The sequence below is a fragment of the Podarcis erhardii genome, assembly GCF_964252035.2.
Source record: "Podarcis erhardii genome assembly, chromosome: 17".
NCBI classification, from domain to species: Eukaryota; Metazoa; Chordata; class Lepidosauria; order Squamata; family Lacertidae; genus Podarcis; species Podarcis erhardii.
This window is the reverse complement of record NC_138515.1, coordinates 26,953,417-26,974,433: the sequence shown is the minus strand read 5'-3', so window position 1 is coordinate 26,974,433 and position 21,017 is coordinate 26,953,417. Positions and strand designations below refer to the sequence as shown.

The following is a 21,017-nucleotide window of genomic DNA, read 5'->3' as shown; positions in this document are numbered from 1 at the left end:
GATAGCATTATGGTTTCTTCTCTGAAGTCTGTGGGCTTCCCAGAAACAAAAGCGATGTTGGAAATTTACACCCTTGTGCCTCAAGATGCCTTTAAGAGTTGTGTCATTCTTAGAAATGCATTTCTGTGTACAAGAAGCAGTATCCAAAAAATGGAAGGAAGTGAAGTCAAATAGGAGCAAAAGTATGTGTGAAGGATGCTAGCAAGTTCTGACCCATGGGTCTCCTGGACTGCTGCTCTAATAGCAGCCCAAATGTGGCCCTAGAGACAGCCGCCTTACTTTGGCTCAGAGAAGGGCAAGCTCTGTGCAGAATTTGTTAGGTTTAGCCAATCTGCTGCTAACTGGGCAGAGTCAGGAAAAGCAATGAGATCCAGAGCTTTCACTAAGGGAATGGGGGTGTGGGATGAATTGCAAAGAGCAGGTTACACTTTGACCATCTCTCCTCTCTTTATGTGCAGTCCCTGGCAAGGTGACTGATCTCATCCTGGCAAGGCGAAATGACAGCAGCCTCTCTGTGACTTGGTCACCGACACGACATCGCAGCCGTAGCTCCGTGAACTACGAGGTTATGTACTTTGAGAAGGTGAGAGATGCTCTTCCTTTCCTCAACACCTGCAAACTTCATCAATGTTCTCCTTCCATTTCACAAGTTGTTCAAGTCCTATAGCATATGGGTTTGGAACCTCTGGCCCATGGATTCAGTTTTGCCTGCCAGGCTGTTTCCCCCAAACCACACCTGATGTCATATGTGACGTTAGGTGTGGGGCAAGTAGAGATGTGGGTGGATCAGCTGCTCACCGAGCTGGTCCCTTCAGAAAGCACCATTGAACTCCCTTCCCTGCACATCAGCTGAAGGACGGGGAGTTCAGTCCTGCTTGGCTGTTACCTCTCCCCGCACCCCCATGGACCAACTTTGGCAGGTGGGTGGGATAACCTACCTGTCAGACACCTGATGCCATTATTATGAATTCAGGTGATGGACAGGTGGGTGCTAAAGATCTTGACTCCTGGGCCAGAAAGGTTCCCAACCCTTGCTATAAAGGTAAAGGGACCCCTGACCATTAGGTCCAGTCGTGGCCGACTCTGGGCTTGCGGCGCTCATCTCGCTTTATTGGCCAAGGGAGCCGGCGTACAGCTTCTGGGTCATGTGGCCAGCATGACAAAGCCGCTTCTGGCGAACCAGAGCAGCGCACGGAAACGCCATTTACCTTCCCGCCGGAGTGGCACCTATTTATCTACTTGCACTTTGACGTGCTTTCGAACTGCTAGGTTGGCAGGAGCTGGGACCGAGCAACGGGAGCTCACCCCGTCATGGGGATTTGAACCGCCGACCTTCTGATCGGCAAGTCCTAGGCTCTGTGGTTTAACCCACAGCGCCACCCACGTCCCTAACCCTTGCTATAGCACAGCGTAATTGTTTTGCAGGGAGAAGAGAAGCACTACACTGTCCAGCACCTCCAGGAACCCCAAGTAACTTTGGCAAATCTGCAGCCTGACACAGCTTACCTGATGCGCGTGCGCTCCATCACAGACTCTGTAGCTGGGCCATATTCCCAGGAACAGGAATTCCGCACTCTTCCACAAGGTAGACCCCTTGATGCCCCACTTTGTTTGTAAAGGAGGGATTCTTGCTAATGGATTTGGGACTAAACTAGATGCAAGGAACAATTCAGTGCTGCAAGTGTAGGAAGCTAATTTTCCACCCACTCCAAGATGTTTTTCTAAAGGAAATCACCCCATCCCTGAAGTTGCTATTTGTGACGTTACCTACCGTGACTCCACTGGTGTGTGTGGATTTTCATAAGGAAGATAAGGAAAATGGAACAAACTTACACATACATACATACATACATACATACATACATACACACACTTGCTTGCAACTTTTCCAGGCATTATATGGTAGCATTTCTGTACAATCTTTTTTACTCAATGGGCTCTAAAACACTTGAGGTCATACTTTTTTTGCTGTTAGGAAAGTGATGGGGAAATGCATTATAAAGTGTAAGATAACAGTTTATTTATAGTCTCTGTACGAACAAATCAGGATGGGTGCTCAATATATAAGTTTCTAGGAGGCAGCTTCCTTTTTAAATTGCTTTGCTAATATATTGTTTGGTTTTTTGGCATGGTAATTAGAAATGCTTTTAGATCTGCATTGCAAAACTAAAACTAAATGCAAACGACTTCCCTTTGGAGACTGAGAGCTGTTTCATGCAGCAATCCTATTTGCTGCCTGAAGCTCCCCTCTTTGTTACACCAGCTTCCTGCAAGGAATGCATAAACTGTGTGCGGCAAGTCTATGTGCCTAAGCTCCTGGAAAAATGAACCTGCAAACCCTTCTTACTGTGGCTTTCTAGTGCCTCTTGTTGCTAAATTTATTACTTTCTCTTCACCCACAGGTCCCAGAGCAGGTTACAGCAACTTAAAATTCATAAGAAAAAAATAGTTAAGACAAGCCTCAAGAATAGGTTGGGTGCTGATAAGATATCAGAGGCCAGGATAAAGAGACACATTGACAGCATCCACCCAAAGCTGTAAAGAAGCCCGACACACCTCTTGTGGGGAGAGAATTCCACAATGTAATAATAATAATAATAATAATAATTAATTATTATTTATACCCCGCCCATCTGGCTGAGTTTCCCCAGCCACTCTGGGCGGCTTCCAATCAAGTGTTAAAAACAGTACAGCATTAAATATTAAAAACTTCCCTGAACAGGGCTGCCTTCAGATGTCTTTTAAAGACAGGATAGCTGCTTATTTCCTTCACATCTGAAGGGAGGGTGTTCCACAGGGTGGGCATGGCACCTGTGGAACAGGCCCTCTGTCTGGTTCCCTGTAACCTCACTTCTTGCAATGAGGGAACCGCCAGAAGGCCCTCGGCGCTGGATCTCAGTGTCCGGGCTGAACGATGGGGGTGGAGACGCTCCTTCAGGTATACAGGACCGAGGCTGTTTAGGGCCTTCAATGTCAGCACCAACACCTTGAATTGTGCTCGGAAACGTACTGGGAGCCAATGCAGATCAATCAGGACCGGTGTTATGTGGTCCCGGCGGCCACTCCCAGTCACCAGTCTAGCTGCCGCATTCTGGATTAATTGCAGTTTCCGGGACACCTTCAAACGTAGCCCCATGTAGAGCGCATTGCAGTAGTCCAAGCGGGAGATAACTAGAGCATGCACCACTCTGGCGAGACAGTCTGCGGGCAGGTAGGGTCTTAGCCTACGTACCAGGTGGAGCTGGTAGACAGCCGCCCTGGACACAGAATTAACCTGCGCCTCCATGGACAGCTGTGAGTCCAAAATGACTCCCAGGCTGCACACCCTGTCCTTCAGGGGCACAGTTACCCCATTCAGGACCAGGGAATGTAGAGCCTGTCACAGAGAATGCTCTCTCCTTGGCCACCACACCCCCAAACTTCTGAGGGAAGTAGAACTACCAAGAGGGCCCTCTCTGCTGGTCCTAACACCTGGGAGGGTCTGTTGGCACACCTTGTGCATTTGCTGTGGCATAAACATGCCACAAAATCTGCTAAGAACAATGGCTGTATGAAACTTCTCTGAAACCCACCCTTTCCCAGTGTGGCCCTTGGATGAGATAAATAAGGTCAGCAAAGGCATTTTAGGAAACTAGAACTAAGGATAATGCCAAGCATTGTTTCCAAAAAAAGAAAGAAAGAAAGAAAGAAAGAAAGAAAGAAAGAAAGAAAGAAAGAAAGAAAGAAAGATCAAAATGCACTTAAAAAAATTATCCACACAGCACTCAGTACTGAAAGTGTAATTGGGATCTGGGCCAAGCCACTCACTTACTAGTGGTTCCATATCCAGCGTAAATACTGAAGAAAGCATTTGGGATAAATTTGGCATTGACATCATGAGCATACACTTCATAACAGTTCAGCTCCTCAAGTCCTTCCAATGACCTCTCAGATCAGGTATTTATAGATAAAGAGTTTTGATAAATAGGACAGCAAGAGAACACCCAGGGTGCTCACTGTTTGCGTTGGGGTTTAATACTCGTTCACTTTCTGTGTATATTAAAGCACAAAAAGTGTCAGGACTGTGTTTGCCTGGGGCTGATGTGCCTGCCTGGGGAATGGAGTTGTTGTTGTTGTTTAGTCATTTAGTCGTGTCCGACTCTTCATGACCCCATGGACCAGAGCACACCAGGCACTCCTGTCTTCCACTGCCTCCTGCAGTTTGGTCAAACTCAACGCTGGTAGCTTCGAGAACACTGTCCAACCATCTCATCCTCTGTCGTCCCCTTCTCCTTGTGCCCTCCATCTTTCCCAGCATCAGAGTCTTTTCCAGGGAGTCTTCTCTTCTCATGAGGTGGCCAAAGTATTGGAGCCTCAGCTTCACGATCTGTCCTTCCAGTGAGCACTCAGGGCTGATTTCCTTCAGAATGGATCGGTTTGATCTTCTTGCAGTCCATGGGACTCTCAAGAGTCTCCTCCAGCACCATAATTCAAAAGCATCAATTCTTCAGCGATCAGCCTTCTTTATAGTCCAGCTTTCACTTCCATACATCACTACTGGGGGGAATGGGGTTATCTCACTTATATACATTGTAGGAAACATGTAAGTAGCATTTATATGCACAAAATAGACCAAATAATTTGTGGTCTGTACTCTGCAAAATCGGAGGCAAAGGTGGTGCATTATTGGACATTGAGCTCTAAGCGTAAATGCCACTTCTTCGTTACTTTTCCTTACATCTGGTTGAAACAATAGGTATGTGCTTTCACATACCTATGCATACAGTTACTCTGAATCTCTATGGAAATCCATATATATTTCAGGAGTGGTGAGCTCTGGCTAGGGCGGCCTGGTGCTGGAACGGTGTCTATAACCTGCGTTTTGCTCTTGCAGACACTGGGATGCCCTCTGGAGGAGTGATTGTCAGCATAATCTTTGGAGTTCTGCTGTTTATCGGTCTGGTTGTCGGTCTCCTTGTTTGCCGAAGGTACAGATGGTGGTTCGCGAGGGTGGAGGAAATCCTGGGCATTGTTATGTGGTTTGTTCTGTGCTCTGGATGGTTATACCGTCTCTGTTCTGATGTTTATCCTTATCTGTTTTAGGCACTCTTACCGACGCGGAGCCCGGCGATGCCACAAGCAATCCAGCTACGACCGAGGTGAGCACCTGGAGTCGGGGAAGGCAGAGGAGGTGAAAGGCTTAGGAGTTGAGAGCCCCAAACTACATGTAACATGCAGACCAGCCAGACGAGCATGTGAGAATATCAAAAGCCACTTTGATGGGGATGGTCAGTAGTGCAGGGTGTTTTAGAGGGCATATGTGTGCAGGGAGAGTGATGATTAACTTTTCCTCAGCAGGTGTACTTCTGCTCCAAATTCCTCCCCTCCTCCATCCTATGTCCCTCAGTCTGAAGTCCAGATACATATTGCCAAGCACAAGCTCACACTCAGGCCCACCAACTCTAAGGGGCCACCTTGTCTTCAGCCTCTTCAATATTTGTTGGAAAGCTCAGTGGACAGCTCAGTGTTGAGGGGGCCTGGCATGCGCCATCACACACATTGCGTGTTGCAGCTTCAGCAGCTGGCTCCTTCAGAGTGTTCGGTCTCCTCCAGGCAGCATGACATCACACTGTGACATCACAGGCGTGCAATACGCGACAGGCCCCCTCTTTTTTTTTAAATGATTTTTACTGGTTTTGCAAAATAAATCTTTTTTTTTAAAAAAAATAGATATTTATTAAAGTTTTTAACAAAATACATCAAAAAAGAAAAAATCACAAAGCAGAAAAATACACAAAGCGCAAAAAATAAGTAAAAAGAAAAATAGAAAAAAGAAAAACAACCATTATTCTTTTGCTAACTTTAAAGTTCATATCCTTATTTTCATGACCTCCTCACACCTTCCCTTTTTGTATTCCCATTTACAAAATCAGATCAGCAAATCCTTACCCTCTTTTATTTATCTTAACTCTATATCTTAACGTATCAAAATTCTATTTCTTTTCACCCATTATCAAAATTCTTTTCACCCATTATCAATTCACTTATTTGCATACTCTTTTTAACTTTGTTGCTAATACCACTTGTTTTCAATCCAACATCATTTTAACATTCATTGATTTTGTAATACTTCTGCAGATAGTCTTTAAATCTCACAGTTAACACAATTAAATTTTAGAATCAAACAAGCTTCTTCCGAATCTTAGGACTTACCTCCTCCCCTCTGTAGGTCCTTTATATATCTTAATCAACTGCATATTATAGTTCATCCGAATTTTAATCCTCCAATACATTCATACCTCGGGTTACAGCTGCTTCAGGTTGTGTTTTTTGGGGTTGCAGACCGCCGAAACCCAGAACGGGTTACTTCCAGGTTTCAGCGGTCGTGCATGTGCAGAAGCACTAAATCGCGCTTTGCACATGCACAGAAGCGCCGAATTGCAACCCGCACGTGTGCAGGCGCGGGTTTCAAACGCTGCGGGTTGCGAATGTGCATCCCGCATGGATCACGTTCGCCACCAAACATCCACTATACATATAACCAAAGTCTTTGTAATATTGCAAGAGTTATTGAAAGCCTTCCAAAGAGCTCAAGTGATTACAGTGTTCTTTTAAATACAGTCTGTATTTGTCCCATTCTCTATTGAAGTTTTGGTCTTCCTGATTTCTGAGGCCAAAATTTGACCCAAACCTGCCAACTCTTGCATTGCTTTTCCAAAGCCTAGTAAGCAAGATCCCAGGCTTTGGAAAGGAGGTGGCAGGACATGGGCAGGATCTTAGAGCCCTCCCAGCTCCTTCCAAAGTCGCGAAAGGAGGTGGGAGGACTCCAGGATCCTGCCAAAGCCCTCACGCCTGACTCCAGGATCCTGCCAAAGCCCTCACGCCTCCTACCCAAGCCCAGCCACGGACTGGGGATGCGTCAAATGTTGCTGACCTCGCTTGTTGGACTACCCTGATCTAAAATCTTTAAAATAAAATAAAAGCTGAATATCCAGGCAAGAAGCCTGGGATATTATTGCTCATTCACCACCAGCAGCAGCAGCACAGCCCACTTCTCCCTGTGTTTATAACCTTGAATGAATTTCCTTACTTTTTATCCATGGCTCTGTTTCCCCCACATTCATCCATCTGAAGTCCTGTTCTATATTTTTCCTAGCACAGTCATAGGGAAACCACAGCACTCAGGCCTAGTTAGGGCTTCGGATCTTAGGAGATTGGGCGATCCATGCTGATCCCTCCAGCACCTGATGTCGCATGTGGCATTGGGCATGGGAGAGTTCAAGGCTCAGGTGCTTCAAAGGAAGAATTAGGAGCACACTCCCAAGTGTGCTTTTGTTTCTTCCTTTGCAGGCAAAATTCAGTGCTTTTAAAACTTGGCAACTTTTCCTGTTCTCCTTCAGCTTCAGTACATTTGCTCTAGTAGCTTAAGGCTGTAACCTTAAAAGGTAAAGGTAAAGGGACCCCTGACCATTAGGTCCAGTCGTGGCCGACTCTGGGGTTGCAGCGCTCATCTTGCTTTATTGGCCGAGGGAGCCGGCGTACAGCTTCCGGGTCATGTGGCCAGCATGACTAAGCCGCTTCTGGTGAACCAGAGCAGCGCATGGAAACACCGTTTACCTTCCCGCCACAGCGGTACCTATTTATCTACTTGCACTTTGACGTGCTTCCGAACTGCTAGGTTGGCAGGAGCAGGGACCGAGCAACGGGAGCTCACCCCGTCGTGGGGATTCAAACCGCCGACCTTCTGATCAGCAAGTCCTAGGCTCTGTGGTTTAACCCACCGCGCAACCTTACACAGCGAGATTTACTTTCCCAAGCCAATACGTTTAGGACTGTGATGTGGGCCGGGGGAGTTCTTGCGTCTTACTGTACTGAAAGAGCCTCAAAACCTTTGTGCAGAAATCATTTACAGCCATGGCTCTTTATTACAGATGAGATTTGGTTGAAGCCATACGTAGACCTCCAGCCCTATGACGACCCCAGCAGGGGAGTCCTAGAATTCACAAAAGAGCTAGACCCATCCGTTGTCACCATGGAAACTGTTATTGGCGAAGGTGCGTATCATGAGGTTCCTGCTCTCTCTCTGGTCAGGTGATCCCCTTTTTCTATATCCCCAATACCCGCTTTTTCTTTCTGAATGCTCCACAGGCGAGTTTGGGGAGGTCTACTGTGGGAACCTGCGTTTCCCAGGGAAGGAACGTGTCGTCGTGGCCATCAAGACCTTGAAGTCAACTTACTCAGACTCAACATGGTGGAACTTCTTGCGCGAGGCGACGATCATGGGCCAGTTCAATCACCCCAACATTGTCCGCTTGGAAGGAGTCGTTACAAAACGTAAGGGCTCAGCCATGACGGAGCACTAGTGCCTGGTGGTGGAATGGGACGGTTTTCACTACGTGGAATCACCAGTGAGTGTGAGGCTTCTGTGGAAGGTGCTGGAGCAGCATGTGGGAGCTACCAGATTCAGTCCTTGGAATCTCCAATGAGAATAATAATAATATGTATTTTTTGTACCCTGCCCATCTGACAGGGTTGCCCCAGCCACTCTGAGTGGCTTCCAACATGCATGAAAACATAATAAAACATCAAACATTAAAAAGCTTTCCTATGCAGGGCTGCCTTCAGGTGTCTTCTAAAGGTTATATACTTAAAGGTAAAGGTAAAGGGACCCCTGACCATTAGGTCCAGTCGTGGCTGACTCTGGGGTTGCGGCGCTCATCTCGCTTTATTGGCCGAGGGAGCCGGCGTACAGCTTCCGGGTCATGTGGCCAGCATGACTAAGCCGCTTCTGGTGAACCAGAGCAGCGCACGGAAACGCCGTTTACCTTCCCGCCAGAGTGGTACCTATTTATCTACTTGCACTTTGACGTGCTTTCGAACTGCTAGGTTGGCAGGAGCAGGGACCGAGCAACGGGAGCTCACCCCGTGATGGGGATTCGAACCGCCGACCTTCTGATTGGCAAGTCCTAGGCTCTGTGGTTTAACCCACAGCTCCTCCCGCGTCAATAATAATAATAATAATAATAATAATAATAATAATAATATAAATCATCCCTGCCCTGTGAGCTTGGAGGGCTGCATAGCAGACAATAACTGGGCAAGAGGGACCAGAAGCTTCATGTGTTCAAAAGGTTAAAATGACTTTTCCATTGGGGGGGAAGCCTAGAGAGTCACTGCCAGCCGATGGGAACGAAGGTGAGAGCAGCACTAGTAATTTTCTTTTCTTTTCTTTTTTCTTCCCAGGACACCCAATGATGATTATCACAGAATACATGGAAAATGGGGCTCTGGACACCTTCTTACGGGTGAGTCCTTTTTCGTCAGCCACTTAGGCATCGCCACTTGATAAAGCTGTATCAGAGCTGTATTAATTCAGATTGAAGGTGGAGACTCCATGCAAAAGGAAATTCAGCCTAAGAAAATGAGCACATTGGAGAAAGAAGGCTCAGCTAGAACCCATCCCCCTGCCAAATCATTTTCTATAGGCACACTTTTTTTTATTTTTGCATGGAGGAGTATTTAGCCATGTCATTCCCCAATGCCACTACGAAGTGATGGAGCCTGACCAGAGCTTTACCACCTGAATGATAACTAGGCCTAGAAGAGGAAATAATAATAATAATAATAATAATAATAATAATAATAATAATAATAATAATAATTTATTTATATCCCGCCCTCCCCAGCCGAAGCCAGGCTCAGAGCAGCTAACAACAGTAAAATGATAAAACATTCTAAAATCATTTCATTATAAAATTAATTCAAAACAGATTAATGGCAACCATTGGGCTCTGTGAGGATTGCCAAAGGAGGGGGTCAGGCTGTGCCTTGGCCAAAGGCCTGGTGGAACAGCTCTGTCTTGCAGGCCCTGCGGAATGATGTCAAGTCCCGCAGGGCCCTAGTCTCTTGTGACAGAGCGTTCCACCAGATCGGAGCCACAGCCCAAAAAGCCCTGGCTCTGGTTGAGGCCAACCTAACCTCTCTGTGGCCCGGGACCTCCAATACATTTTTGTTTGAAGACCGTAAGTTCCTCTGTGGGGCATACCAGGAAAGGAAACTTGTCTCTTTTGTCTGACAGTGCTCATGGTTTCTGGCATTGATCTAGGGATCTCTTTAAAGCCTGGGACCAGGATATCTGAAGGGCTGCTTTATTCCATGTGAAACTATGTGGTCTTCCTCAGAGGCTTCTTCTCCAGGTGCCCTTGCCTTCTGAAGTTAGGCATCTAGGACTTTTTCTATAGTGGGACCCTGGTTGCGATGCACCCTATGTAAGAACGTAAGAGGAGCCTTGCTGGATCAGATTAAGGGTTCATCTGTAGCTCAGCATCCTGTTCTCACAGGGGCCAAACAGATGCGGGTGAGAAGCCCTCAAGCAGGGAATGAGCACAGTCTCCCCAGAGGTACACCACTGGTGCTCACTTGGTTACGTTTCAGGCCTCAGACAAAAATAATCCTATTCTCCCAACCTTTTAATACGGCTTTCATTTCTATCTATGTTTATATTCTCCATATTCTTCTTGCTACGTTTTCTTTTCTTTTTCTTTTTTTAAACATATTTTTATTAAATAATTTTAACAGAACAAATAATCAATATATCCAATTACACACCCCTTTTTATTCCCCCCCATCCCTCCCTCTCCCACCCACTAAGGACTTCCTTCAGCTCCCCTCTCTGATTTACCGTATTTTTTGCTCTATAAGACTCACTTTTTCCCTCCTAAAAAGTAAGGGGAAATGTGTGTGCGTCTTATGGAGCGAATGCAGGCTGCGCAGCTATCCCAGAAGCCAGAACAGCAAGAGGGATTGCTGCTTTCGCTGTGCAGCGATCCCTCTTGCTGTTCTGGCTTCTGAGAGTCAGAATTTTTTTGTTTTGTTTGTTTTCCTCCTCCAAAAACTAGGTGCGTCTTGTGGTCTGGTGCGTCTTATAGAGCGAAAAATGCGGTATTTGCACATATTATACTCTTCATGTTGCAAAATTGTACATATTGTTGCCTTATCTATCTTATATTCTACTAATAAATTTGTGGATGTTTATTCAAAACCAGCCAAGGAGTCCAAATCATTTTGTTGACTTTTTAGATAATTTGTAAAAAGTTCCCATTCTTCCTTGAAGTCCACGGTTGTCCTTCTCATGTAGTTTGTATGTCAACTTTGCCAACTCTGTGTAGCTCATCAGTTTTTCTTGCCATTGTTCTTTTCTGCAGTTTTCTTTTAGCATTATTGGGGTTTGTTTGTTGTTGTTTTAGATTAATTTGATAAGATTTAATTTATATTAGCCACCTTGGAATCTTTTACCTCAAACAGCTGGATATTCTTGGGAACTGAGCCTGGATAAGTTGTGACCGACTGGGCTGAATGTAGACCCATCAGCCATATCCACCAGCCCATCAGGAACTCCAGCCCCCCCCCCCCCGTGGTCTGTCTGGGACTAAAAGCAAAGGGCTGGCAAGCCACAGTCCATGACTGTTGCGCATTGTACAGTGGTACCTCTGGATATGAACGGGATCCATTCTGGAGCCCTGTTCGCATCTAGAGGTAAACGTAACTAGCGACTGCACGTCTGCACATGCGCGCGTCGTTTTTCACCACCTCTGCGCATGCGCGTGACGTCATTTTGAGCGTCTGCGCATGCGCAAGCGGCGAAACCCGGAGGTAACACGCTCCGTTACTTCCAGGTCGCCGCGGAGCGCAACTCGAACTCGCTCAACTCGAAGTGTATTTAACCCGAGGTATGACTGTATTTGTTTTTTGGTGGGACACAAGCTGTGGCTATAACATTTCATTGCCACGACGATTCCGAAACTGCATTCTTCACTGTGAAACAAGTGGCTAAGCACAGTGAGAAGACTTTTCTATGTGCCTGTGTTTGTGTTTCAGGAGAACATGGACAAGTTCACTTCGGTGCAGCTTGTGACGATGCTGCAGGGCATTGCCTCGGGAATGACCTACCTGTCCGACCGCAACTATGTGCACCGGGACCTGGCGGCCCGCAACATTCTGGTGTCCCATAACCTTCAGTGCAAGGTTTCAGATTTTGGTCTTTCTCGGATATTAGAAAACGACGTGGAGGGAACTTACGAAACGAAGGTAAAATTATGAAAACAAGATAAATAAAGTAGGGAGTAGGGCTGGGCGGTGTATCAATATATTATCCAAAACTGGTTTGAAGTCCATATTGTGATATTGGTTTCATAGTTTTTGACCTGGCAATATTTTGATGTGTGTGTGTCTGTGTGTGTGTGTGTGAAGCCAGCCAATGCCTCTCCTCATAACTCCATCCTTATTTCAGACATTGTGATATATCAGTATTTGTGATGTTTAGCTGGTGATATATCAAGACGCACAAATAACTGGGACATTTAGGTCAGTTGTTGTATTAAGGCAACTCCCCCCCCCCCCGTGTGACCTTGGCTCTGTGCCAGCAGAAGACAGGCTGCTGTTTGTCTCGTAGTGCTGGGTCAAAACTAGCACACTTACTCAAAACTCCAAAGAGCCAAATGACAGGTAACTTTCTGATTGTTTAGACTGGGTATAGTGAAATGCCTGAATAAAGTACTTAAGGGAGTAACACAGACCAAGTCAGAGCATTCTCAGAAATAAAGTTTTATTTTTAAAAAGTACCCAAAAAAAAAGGTAATTGAACAGTGGAAAACTTTCCAGGAACTGAGAGGGAAAGAGGAAGAAGGGGCTGTACAACATGACTTTGGCTTCAAAAGAGGCAGAAGGAAGAAGACGATTGAAGTCAGAAATGTAGTCAGAGAGAGGAGCACTTCACCAATCCTTTTCAGTTTTGTCAGAGAATGGGCACCAGGGTCCAAGGGTATGAAGATGAGCATCCAACAGGACCCTGGCTGGGATGTCTGCCAGAAATCTAACATACTTTAAAGAACTGGGACGTGGAGACTCAAATAGGGCCAGGACCATTATAGACTTGAGAAGGGAGGGGCTTGATGGGTATGAAAGGATGATGTTGGAAGAGTGATTTCCAGGTTTGAACTAAAAGAGGTTTAATGGTTTCCAGTACTACTAATATCCTACTCTTTAATTAAGCAGGCAATTGATAATATTGGACCTCAAGGGAGCTTGGGCATATGCCTTCTCAGGAGGTCTAAGTCTAGCTGGGTTGGGGGCTACTCTCTTCTCTATGACATTAGAGAATTTTATCAAGAAACCTGGATTTTGCCCTCTGCATCTTGATAAATTACTTCCTGCTACATTCAAACAAAATGGAAACTTTATGATCCAAGGTTCCAAGGAACACCAGCTTGAGCTCCTGGCAACAACGCCACGTTTTGCTTGCTTACTTATGTGTGTGTGTTTCACATCTTTTTTCTACCCCGGGGAAGGAGGGAGTGGCTTTGTGAGCTCCTAGATTGCAGTTGAATAGCCAAACCGTAGTTTCCATTTCACAGTTGCAACCTCTTTTTCAACAGGGTGGCAAGATCCCTATCCGATGGACAGCGCCTGAAGCTATTGCCCATCGAATCTTCACCTCAGCCAGTGATATCTGGAGTTTTGGCATTGTCATGTGGGAGGTGCTGTCCTATGGCGACAAGCCATATGGGGATATGACCAATCAGGAGGTAAGAGGGTCAAGGGAAATGCTTATTGAGCAAGGAAACCACCTCCTGGATTAGCAGAGCTGGAGCTGAACTAGAATAGATTGTAATAAAGAACACGTTTCCAGATTTCCCCATGGCCCAAAATTCCGTTTCCTACTTTCCTGAAGGGAGCAGCCATAGTTGGGCAGCCCAACTGAGATCCATTTGTCATGAGTTTCAGTACATTAACCAATTTGATTAAATCTGCATAGGAGAAAAAACAATGGGTTGCGTCCAGTGCTCTGCCAGCATAAATCTGTGGGTGCAGTAGGGCTTCCATTTCCTCTTCTCCACGCACTCCCAAATCCACTTTGGAGGATCTCCCAACCCCCTGAAGCTGATTTTGGGGGCATGCAGGGGCTGGAGGGGGCGTGGGTGGCTCTGTGGGTTAAACCACAGAGCCTAGGACTTGCTGATCAGAAGGTTGGCGGTTCGAATCCCCGCGATGGGGTAAGCTCCCGTTGCTCGGTCCCTGCTCCTGCCAACCTAGCAGTTCGAAAGCACGTCAAAGTGCAAGTAGATAAATAGGTACCGCTCCGGCGGGAAGGTAAACGGCGTTTCCGTGCACTGCTCTGGTTCACCAGAAGTGGCTTAGTCATGCTGGCCACATGACCGGGAAGCTGTATGCCGGCTCCTTCAGCCAATAAAACGAGATGAGCGCCGCAACCCCAGAGTTGCCCACGACTGGACCTAATGGTCAGGGGTCCCTTTACCTTTACTAGGGGCTGGAGAGGACAGGGGGCTTATCTACTTTCTCTCTGCTTTTTCCAGGCACAGGTCCGTGCTTAAAAGCTCAGTGTCTGAGTGTGGTTTTGTTTTGCCCCAAGCTTTCCCCTCAAAAACCTGCTCTTTAGGGCTCAATTGGAGCAAACGTCAATTTGGGCTTTCTGTGGATTGCTGTTTGCTCTGACTGAGCTTTAAAGAGCTCCAGAGGAAAATTGCGTACTCAGACATAGTCCCTAGAAAGAGCAGAGGAAAAGTTAAGTGTGAAGCCCTGAGAGGGAGAGGAAACTCTTGTTACCAGCAAAGCTCAAGTTTTGGATATGGCCCAGCAGTTTAGAAGGGAACCTCACACACTGCTTTCAAATGACGTGCATCTAATACAGTAGCAGCATCTCTCCTTTAGGAAGTAATTTTCCTTCTCAAAGATGCAGAAAGGGATGCATTTTCTAAGATGCCACTCATCCATAACTTTTGCTCTTCAACTTGTATCGGAATTACTTTTAACAGAAGAATGTGGTGACCTCCTTAGCTTATACGCTTTTAACGAATTAATTAAATGGATTAAATGTGGCAGTTCCAATTCCAAAGGATTTCCCAATATTTAGACATTACGCTTCTGAGAAAGTGGCCCTCAACTCCAGCTTCTTTGGTAGCTGTGTTCTAAGGAATGTTTGCCCTGTTCACAGTGATCTTGTGTTTTACCTGGAACAGGTGATGAAGAGCATAGAGGATGGGTATCGGCTCCCCCCACCTGTGGACTGCCCATCCGTCCTTTACGAGATCATGAAGGTGTGTTGGTCATATGACCGGACCCGGAGGCCCCGCTTCCGGGAGATCTTCGCTCAGCTAGAGCACTTCATCTCCAGTCCACATTTGCTTCGAACTGTAGCCGACTTTGACCCCAGGTAAGTGATATGCAGGGCAATACTTAAGGGGCAGAGCTGTGTAAATTTGTGTGCATGCACACGGGCACACACACACACACAAAGGGGAAGAATAAAAAAAAAAAGCTAAATTCTACATGCGGTCTTACAGTGTTCTTGAAAGGCTTAGTTGTTGAACAAATCGGTTCCCAAACACTGCAAACCCGGAAGTAAGAGTTCCGGTTTGCAAACGTTTTTCGGAAGCCGAACGTCTGACGCTGCTTCCTTCCGCTTGAGTGCAGGAAGCTCCTGCAGCCAATCGGAAGCCGCGCCTTGGTTTTTGAACAGTTTTGGGAGTGGAATGGACTCCTGGAACAGATTAAGTTCGAGAACCAAGGTACCACTGTATTTATATATATTATTTGTTAGTCACTTTTCTTACCAAGTTAATTCAAAGCGGCTTTCATTAAAAACCAACATTAAAAACCTAAAAACACAAAGGGAGGACCAGAGGTCCCGCCCCACTAGAAGAGGCAATGCCACCCTTCAAATTAAGGGGCCAAAGCTCAGGAGGAAAGGATTTGCCTGGCACCTAAAACTGGATAAAGATGTTGCCAGGTCCAATTATGCATAGCTGGATAATCTCTTTTGTTTTGGCCTTATTCCCTGCATGCTGAATTCTGCACACACCCTCGCATTCTGTGCTTTTGGAGCACTTCTGCAGAATTGTACCCTGCCCTTCAATGTGTGCGTGGCATCAGTGCCAGCCTGGGTTGCATCAAGTGCCACAGCGGCTTCCCCATGCTAGTCTATGGGAACTGGGTAGAATCATAGAATCATAGAATCATAGAGTTGGAAGAGACCACAAGGGCCATCGAGTCCAACCCCCTGCCAAGCAGGAAACACCATCAGAGCACTCCTGACATATGGTTGTCAAGCCTCTGCTTAAAGACCTCCAAAGAAGGAGACTCCACCACACTCCTTGGCAGCAAATTCCACTGTCTAACAGCTCTTACTGTCAGGAAGTTCTTCCTAATGTTTAGGTGGAATCTTTTTTCTTGTAGTTTGGAACCATTGCTCCGTGTCCGCTTCTCTGGAGCAGCAGAAAACAACCTTTCTCCCTCCTCTATGTGACACCCTTTTATATATTTGAACATGGCTATCATATCACCCCTTAACCTCCTCTTCTCCAGGCTAAACATGCCCAGCTCCCTTAGTCGTTCCTCATAAGGCATCGTTTCCAGGCCTTTGACCATTTTGGTTGCCCTCCTCTGGACACGTTCCAGTTTGTCAGTGTCCTTCTTGAACCGTGGTGCCCAGAACTGGACACAGTACTCCAGGTGAGGTCTGACCAGAGCAGAATACAGTGGCACTATTACTTCCCGTGATCTAGATGCTATACTCCTATTGATGCAGCCCAGAATTGCATTGGCTTTTTTAGCTGCCGCGTCACACTGTTGGCTCATGTCAAGTTTGCAGTCAACCAAGACTCCTAGGGTAAAGGGTAGACATTTCTCTCCAGCTCCATCAGAAGTGGGAGGGGGGCACTGGTCTTCATTTTAAGTGTTCCATCAGGTCTGAAAATGCCTATCAATCCCCAGGGTGACGCTCCGCCTCCCCAGCTGCAGTGGCTCCGATGGGATTCCTTATCGGTCTATCCCAGAGTGGTTGGAATCCATTCGCATGAAGCGCTACATCATCAACTTCCGCACTGCCGGCCTGAACACCATGGAATCCGTCCTGGAGCTTTCTGCCGAGTAAGCATTGGGCACCCTGAATTTGGGATTCTGCTCTTCCAGGGCAGAAGAGAGGAGAGGGAAGGGAGGACATGCAGCTAGGTGCCACTGTGTCTATTGCACCTCCCTACAGCATACAAAGACATTCAGGGACGTGGGTGGTGCTGTGGTCTAAACCACTGAGCCTTTCTGGGCTTCCTTATCAGAAGGTCAGTGGTTTGAATCCCCGCAATGAGGCGAGCTCCCGTTGCTCCATCCCAGCTCCTGCCAACCTAGCAGTTCATAAGCACACCAGTGCAAGTAGATAAATAGGTACTGCTGTGGCGGGAAAGTAAATGGCGTTTCTGTGCTTTCTGGCTTCTGTCATGGTGTTCCGTTGCGCCAGAAGCGGTTTAGTCATGCTGGCCACATGACCCAGAAAGCTGTCTGTGGACAAACGCCGGCTCCCTCGGCCTGAAAGCGAGACGAGCACCACAACCCCATAGTTGCCTTTGACTGGACTTAAGCATCCACAAGTCCTTTTACCTTTACAAAGAAATTCATATGCACAGGATCAGCAAAAGAATCTCTCTATCTCTCTGCCTGTCCGCTGATTCCTTAACTACCAAGCTTGTACCCCTCTACAAGCACTTCTCATTATAGCTGTTTCTTAGGGTTGCCAGCTTCTTTTCTCACCCTGCTCTCTTGTAGCTGGGTTCCGTGCAGACATTGAGCAGATACCGCAGCCTTTCCTGGTGCAGAGGCCGAGTGACCAGGAAAAGGTTTCATGTGCTCACTTTCTCTGCGTTAAGCTATAATTCAAGGAGGAGAGGAGGGCCAATAAAAGGCCAAAATCCTGGCCAGAAGATGGAGAGACATTCTCCTGCTGCTTGTAAAGACAAGAGTGAGATAGATCCTTCTATCTAGCTCATGATTGCCCAACGGAGTCTGTTGCTGTGGTTGAAAAGCGGGCAGAGAACCAACAGCTTAAGTCAGAGCATAATCAGAAAGAGTCACAGTAATGCTTTGTTGGAGAGCAGAGAATATGTGAGTTAAGAGGCCTGGTTAACCTTCGGCCTTCCAGATGTTGTCAGACTCCCAGCTGCTGTCAGGCCCAGATAGCATCAACAAGGGTGATGGGAGTTGAGAGTCTAACAACATGGGGGTGGGGGCCAAAGGTTCCCCAGCCCTGAGCTAGAGCCAACTCTATCACAATCTCATTTTGTATGTGGGCTGGTAGTGAGGCTGAAAACAAACAGGGTGGTTCTTCCCGCCCCCCGCCTTCAGAAATGAAGGTGGTTTGAACAGGGCAATTTACCTATTCATTTACTCCCTCCTGCCTCACAATTGACTCTGGTGAAACAGGTTTTACAGTGGTACCTCAGGTTAAGAACTTAATTCGTTCTGGAGGTCCGTTCTTAACCTGAAACTATGCTTAACCTGAATCGCTACTTTAGCTAATGGGGCCTCCTGCTGCCTCTGCACCGCCGCTGCACAATTTCCGTTCTCATCCTGAAGCAAAGTTCTTAACCCGTGGCACTATTTTTGGGTCAGCGGAGTCTGTAACCTGAAGCGTCTGTAACCCGAGGTACCACTGTATGGGTTTCTGTAAGGCTTCAAAAATCTGCAAAAGCTGGCCAGAGAAGTCAGCAAGATAAAAAAAGATCCTAGCAAAGGTTTACTCAAGAACTGATTTCAATGGGACCTCCTCCCTAGTGAGCAGGCATAGGATTCATTGGCGAGCTGGATATGTAAGAAATATTTGCAGAAGTAATAAGCATGGTCTTCTATTAAGAGCATAAGATAAAATCACTAACGCATACCAAAATACTGGACACATATGAAAATAATCATATGGAACCAAGGAATTAGCACCAGCATACCAAAATTCACATGAGACAGTTAAGATAACTGCTGGCATCCATCACACTGCTAAGGAATTGCTGCATTGTGTAAGATTGTATTTGTGCATCTTAGTATATTTAGTTTTACGGATGATATACTATGTTTTAGCAGAGTGACACTTTTGCAGGTTCTGCCCATAGTTTTGCGTTGTGCTTGCCGTCCTACAAATTCAGCTTCCTGAAGCTCTTTTATCACCTTCCCAGTGAATTAACATGTCTTTTTTGGGATCTGCCATAACACCTCCAAGCGCTCTAAAATATGTTGTCTCACTCCCAACTTGCAGACAGTTTTGCCAGATCCACCTTGTGAGACAGCAACTGGAAATGGTGATATTTCTGAGCTGGGTCTGCGCCTTGAGCTCAGCTGAATTTCTAGGAATGGACTTTGGTAGGACACATAACAGGTGGTGGGGAAAGACCATGTTTGTTTTTCTTTTTAGTGTTTATATTATTAACTTGTAAGATATGGATTTGTGGTTTTTTTGTATGTTGGTCTTTGTGTTTTGTGTATTGTTATTTTTCGATATTTTTCGTGTTTATGTGTGGAAAATACTAATAAAATTTATTAATAAAAAAAACCAACAAGTGGTGGGGAAAGGGGACAGAGGTTTCTTAAGGTGCTACAGCTTTATGAAACCCTCTGCTTGTCTAGCACTCTCAATATCTCTTCACCTGCTAAGGAAAATGTAAAGGGTAAAGGGACCCCTGACCATTAGGTCCAGTCGTGGCCGACTGGGGTTGCGGCGCTCATCTCGCTTTACTGACCGAGGGAGCCGGCGTACAGCTTCTGCGTCATGTGGCCAGCATGACTAAGCCATTTCTGGCGAACCAGAGCAGCGCACGGAAACGCCGTTTACCTTCCCACCAGAGTGGTGCCTATTTATCTACTTGCACTTGACATGCTTTCAAACTGCTAGGTTGGCAGGAGCAGGGACTGAGCAACGGGAGCTCACCCCTTCGCAGGGATTCGAACCGCTGACCTTCTGATCGGCAAGTCCTAGGCTCTGTGGTTTAACCCACAGTGCCACCCACGTCCCTCACCTGCTAAACAAGGCAGCTAATCTTTCTCCCCTCCTGTTTTTTCCAAGGGACTTGAAGCAAATGGGTGTGACTCTTCCTGGCCACCAGAAGCGTATTCTGTGCAGCATCCAAGGCTTCAAAGAGTGATGGGGTCTCGCATCACCAAGCTGTCACTGAACCCAACGCCACAGAGCCCAGCAGAACAAGGAGAAGAGAAGGGGAACGGACTGAGGCGATCTTGCAGTGGCGCAGCAAGCATTGGCCTGGGGCTCTGAGAGCTGATGGCAGAGTCTGCAGCATGTGCACCACCAGCATTCCTTGTGCCCCATAGCGCACAGGTTGGGACTTGCGCTTCCCAATGCAGAAAGCAACACTCCACGAGGCTCCCTGCAGATACTAACGCCAGAGAAGTGGCCAGCGCTTAAAATGCAAACTCCCTGCTTCTCTCTCATTTTCTGTCTCTCCACCTCTTGTTTCGTTCTTGTGTTTCTACTCCCACAGCAGCCGCTCTGCCCGTCGCATTTCATAGTGACTAAGGAAGCAAGGTGTACTTAAAATTATAAGCAGAGCTGAAACCATTCTGCCGGCAAAGCCATTATCTAGCAATAAGGGGTCCCTTCAAATGCAAAAGTTGTGCTTGAAGACTCAGGGATTGGGGAGGGGACTGGACTTGCCATTGTTTGCACAGTTCCTGGGGCCAAGACTGCCTACCTTGTACCTTAGCTCAGTGGCCTGGACTTGCCTTTATCACACAGCGTTAGATCAAATTTATATTGCTCCCCTTGTTGCTTATGTGTCTTGTTTTCTCTCCTGGAGCCCAGTCCTAAGAGCAAAAATGGCTTGTTTGCAGTTAGGCACCACATGCTCCAGAGAGCTTTGCTTCCTCAAGTTGAGGATGTTGCCTATATATATTTAAAATAGCAGGATGGGGAGGTCAGAAAGAAAACCCGGACCTGGGGTTGTGTGTTGTATATATGGTTTTGTAAATAAAAGTATCCAATCTGTGCCATGGCTTTTATTATATATGGATCAGCCCCTTATTAAGTCGGCTGTCTACTGGGTTCCACAAAACTTAAAAGCAGGACTTGCGGCCTTCTCAAAGGAGGGAGAACTACCTCTAACATAAAGTTACCCTTATAGGATTACAGCTTTTTAAAAACGAAAACAAAATGATAGCTACCTTTGCTCCTTTTCAAAGAAATATTCAAGGTT

The 21,017-nt window shown here is 46.5% G+C and overlaps 1 protein-coding gene across 1 annotated transcript in view; it reads left to right on the top strand.

The window, feature by feature from the left end:
* EPHA1 (EPH receptor A1) overlaps positions 1 to 20,810 on the top strand; it is a 92,540-nt gene extending 71,730 nt beyond the window's left edge. Inside the window, exons 7-18 of the mRNA XM_081844912.1 lie at positions 459 to 583; positions 1,426 to 1,585; positions 4,874 to 4,967; positions 5,083 to 5,138; positions 7,911 to 8,033; positions 8,128 to 8,313; positions 9,223 to 9,284; positions 11,857 to 12,066; positions 13,413 to 13,562; positions 15,015 to 15,208; positions 16,768 to 16,923; positions 19,874 to 20,810. Coding sequence (XP_081701038.1) covers positions 459 to 583; positions 1,426 to 1,585; positions 4,874 to 4,967; positions 5,083 to 5,138; positions 7,911 to 8,033; positions 8,128 to 8,313; positions 9,223 to 9,284; positions 11,857 to 12,066; positions 13,413 to 13,562; positions 15,015 to 15,208; positions 16,768 to 16,923; positions 19,874 to 19,952 — 1,595 coding nt within the window. The 3' untranslated portion in view covers positions 19,953 to 20,810. The remainder of the gene's footprint in view (positions 1 to 458; positions 584 to 1,425; positions 1,586 to 4,873; positions 4,968 to 5,082; positions 5,139 to 7,910; positions 8,034 to 8,127; positions 8,314 to 9,222; positions 9,285 to 11,856; positions 12,067 to 13,412; positions 13,563 to 15,014; positions 15,209 to 16,767; positions 16,924 to 19,873) is intronic.
* The last annotated feature ends 207 nt before the right edge of the window (positions 20,811 to 21,017 follow it).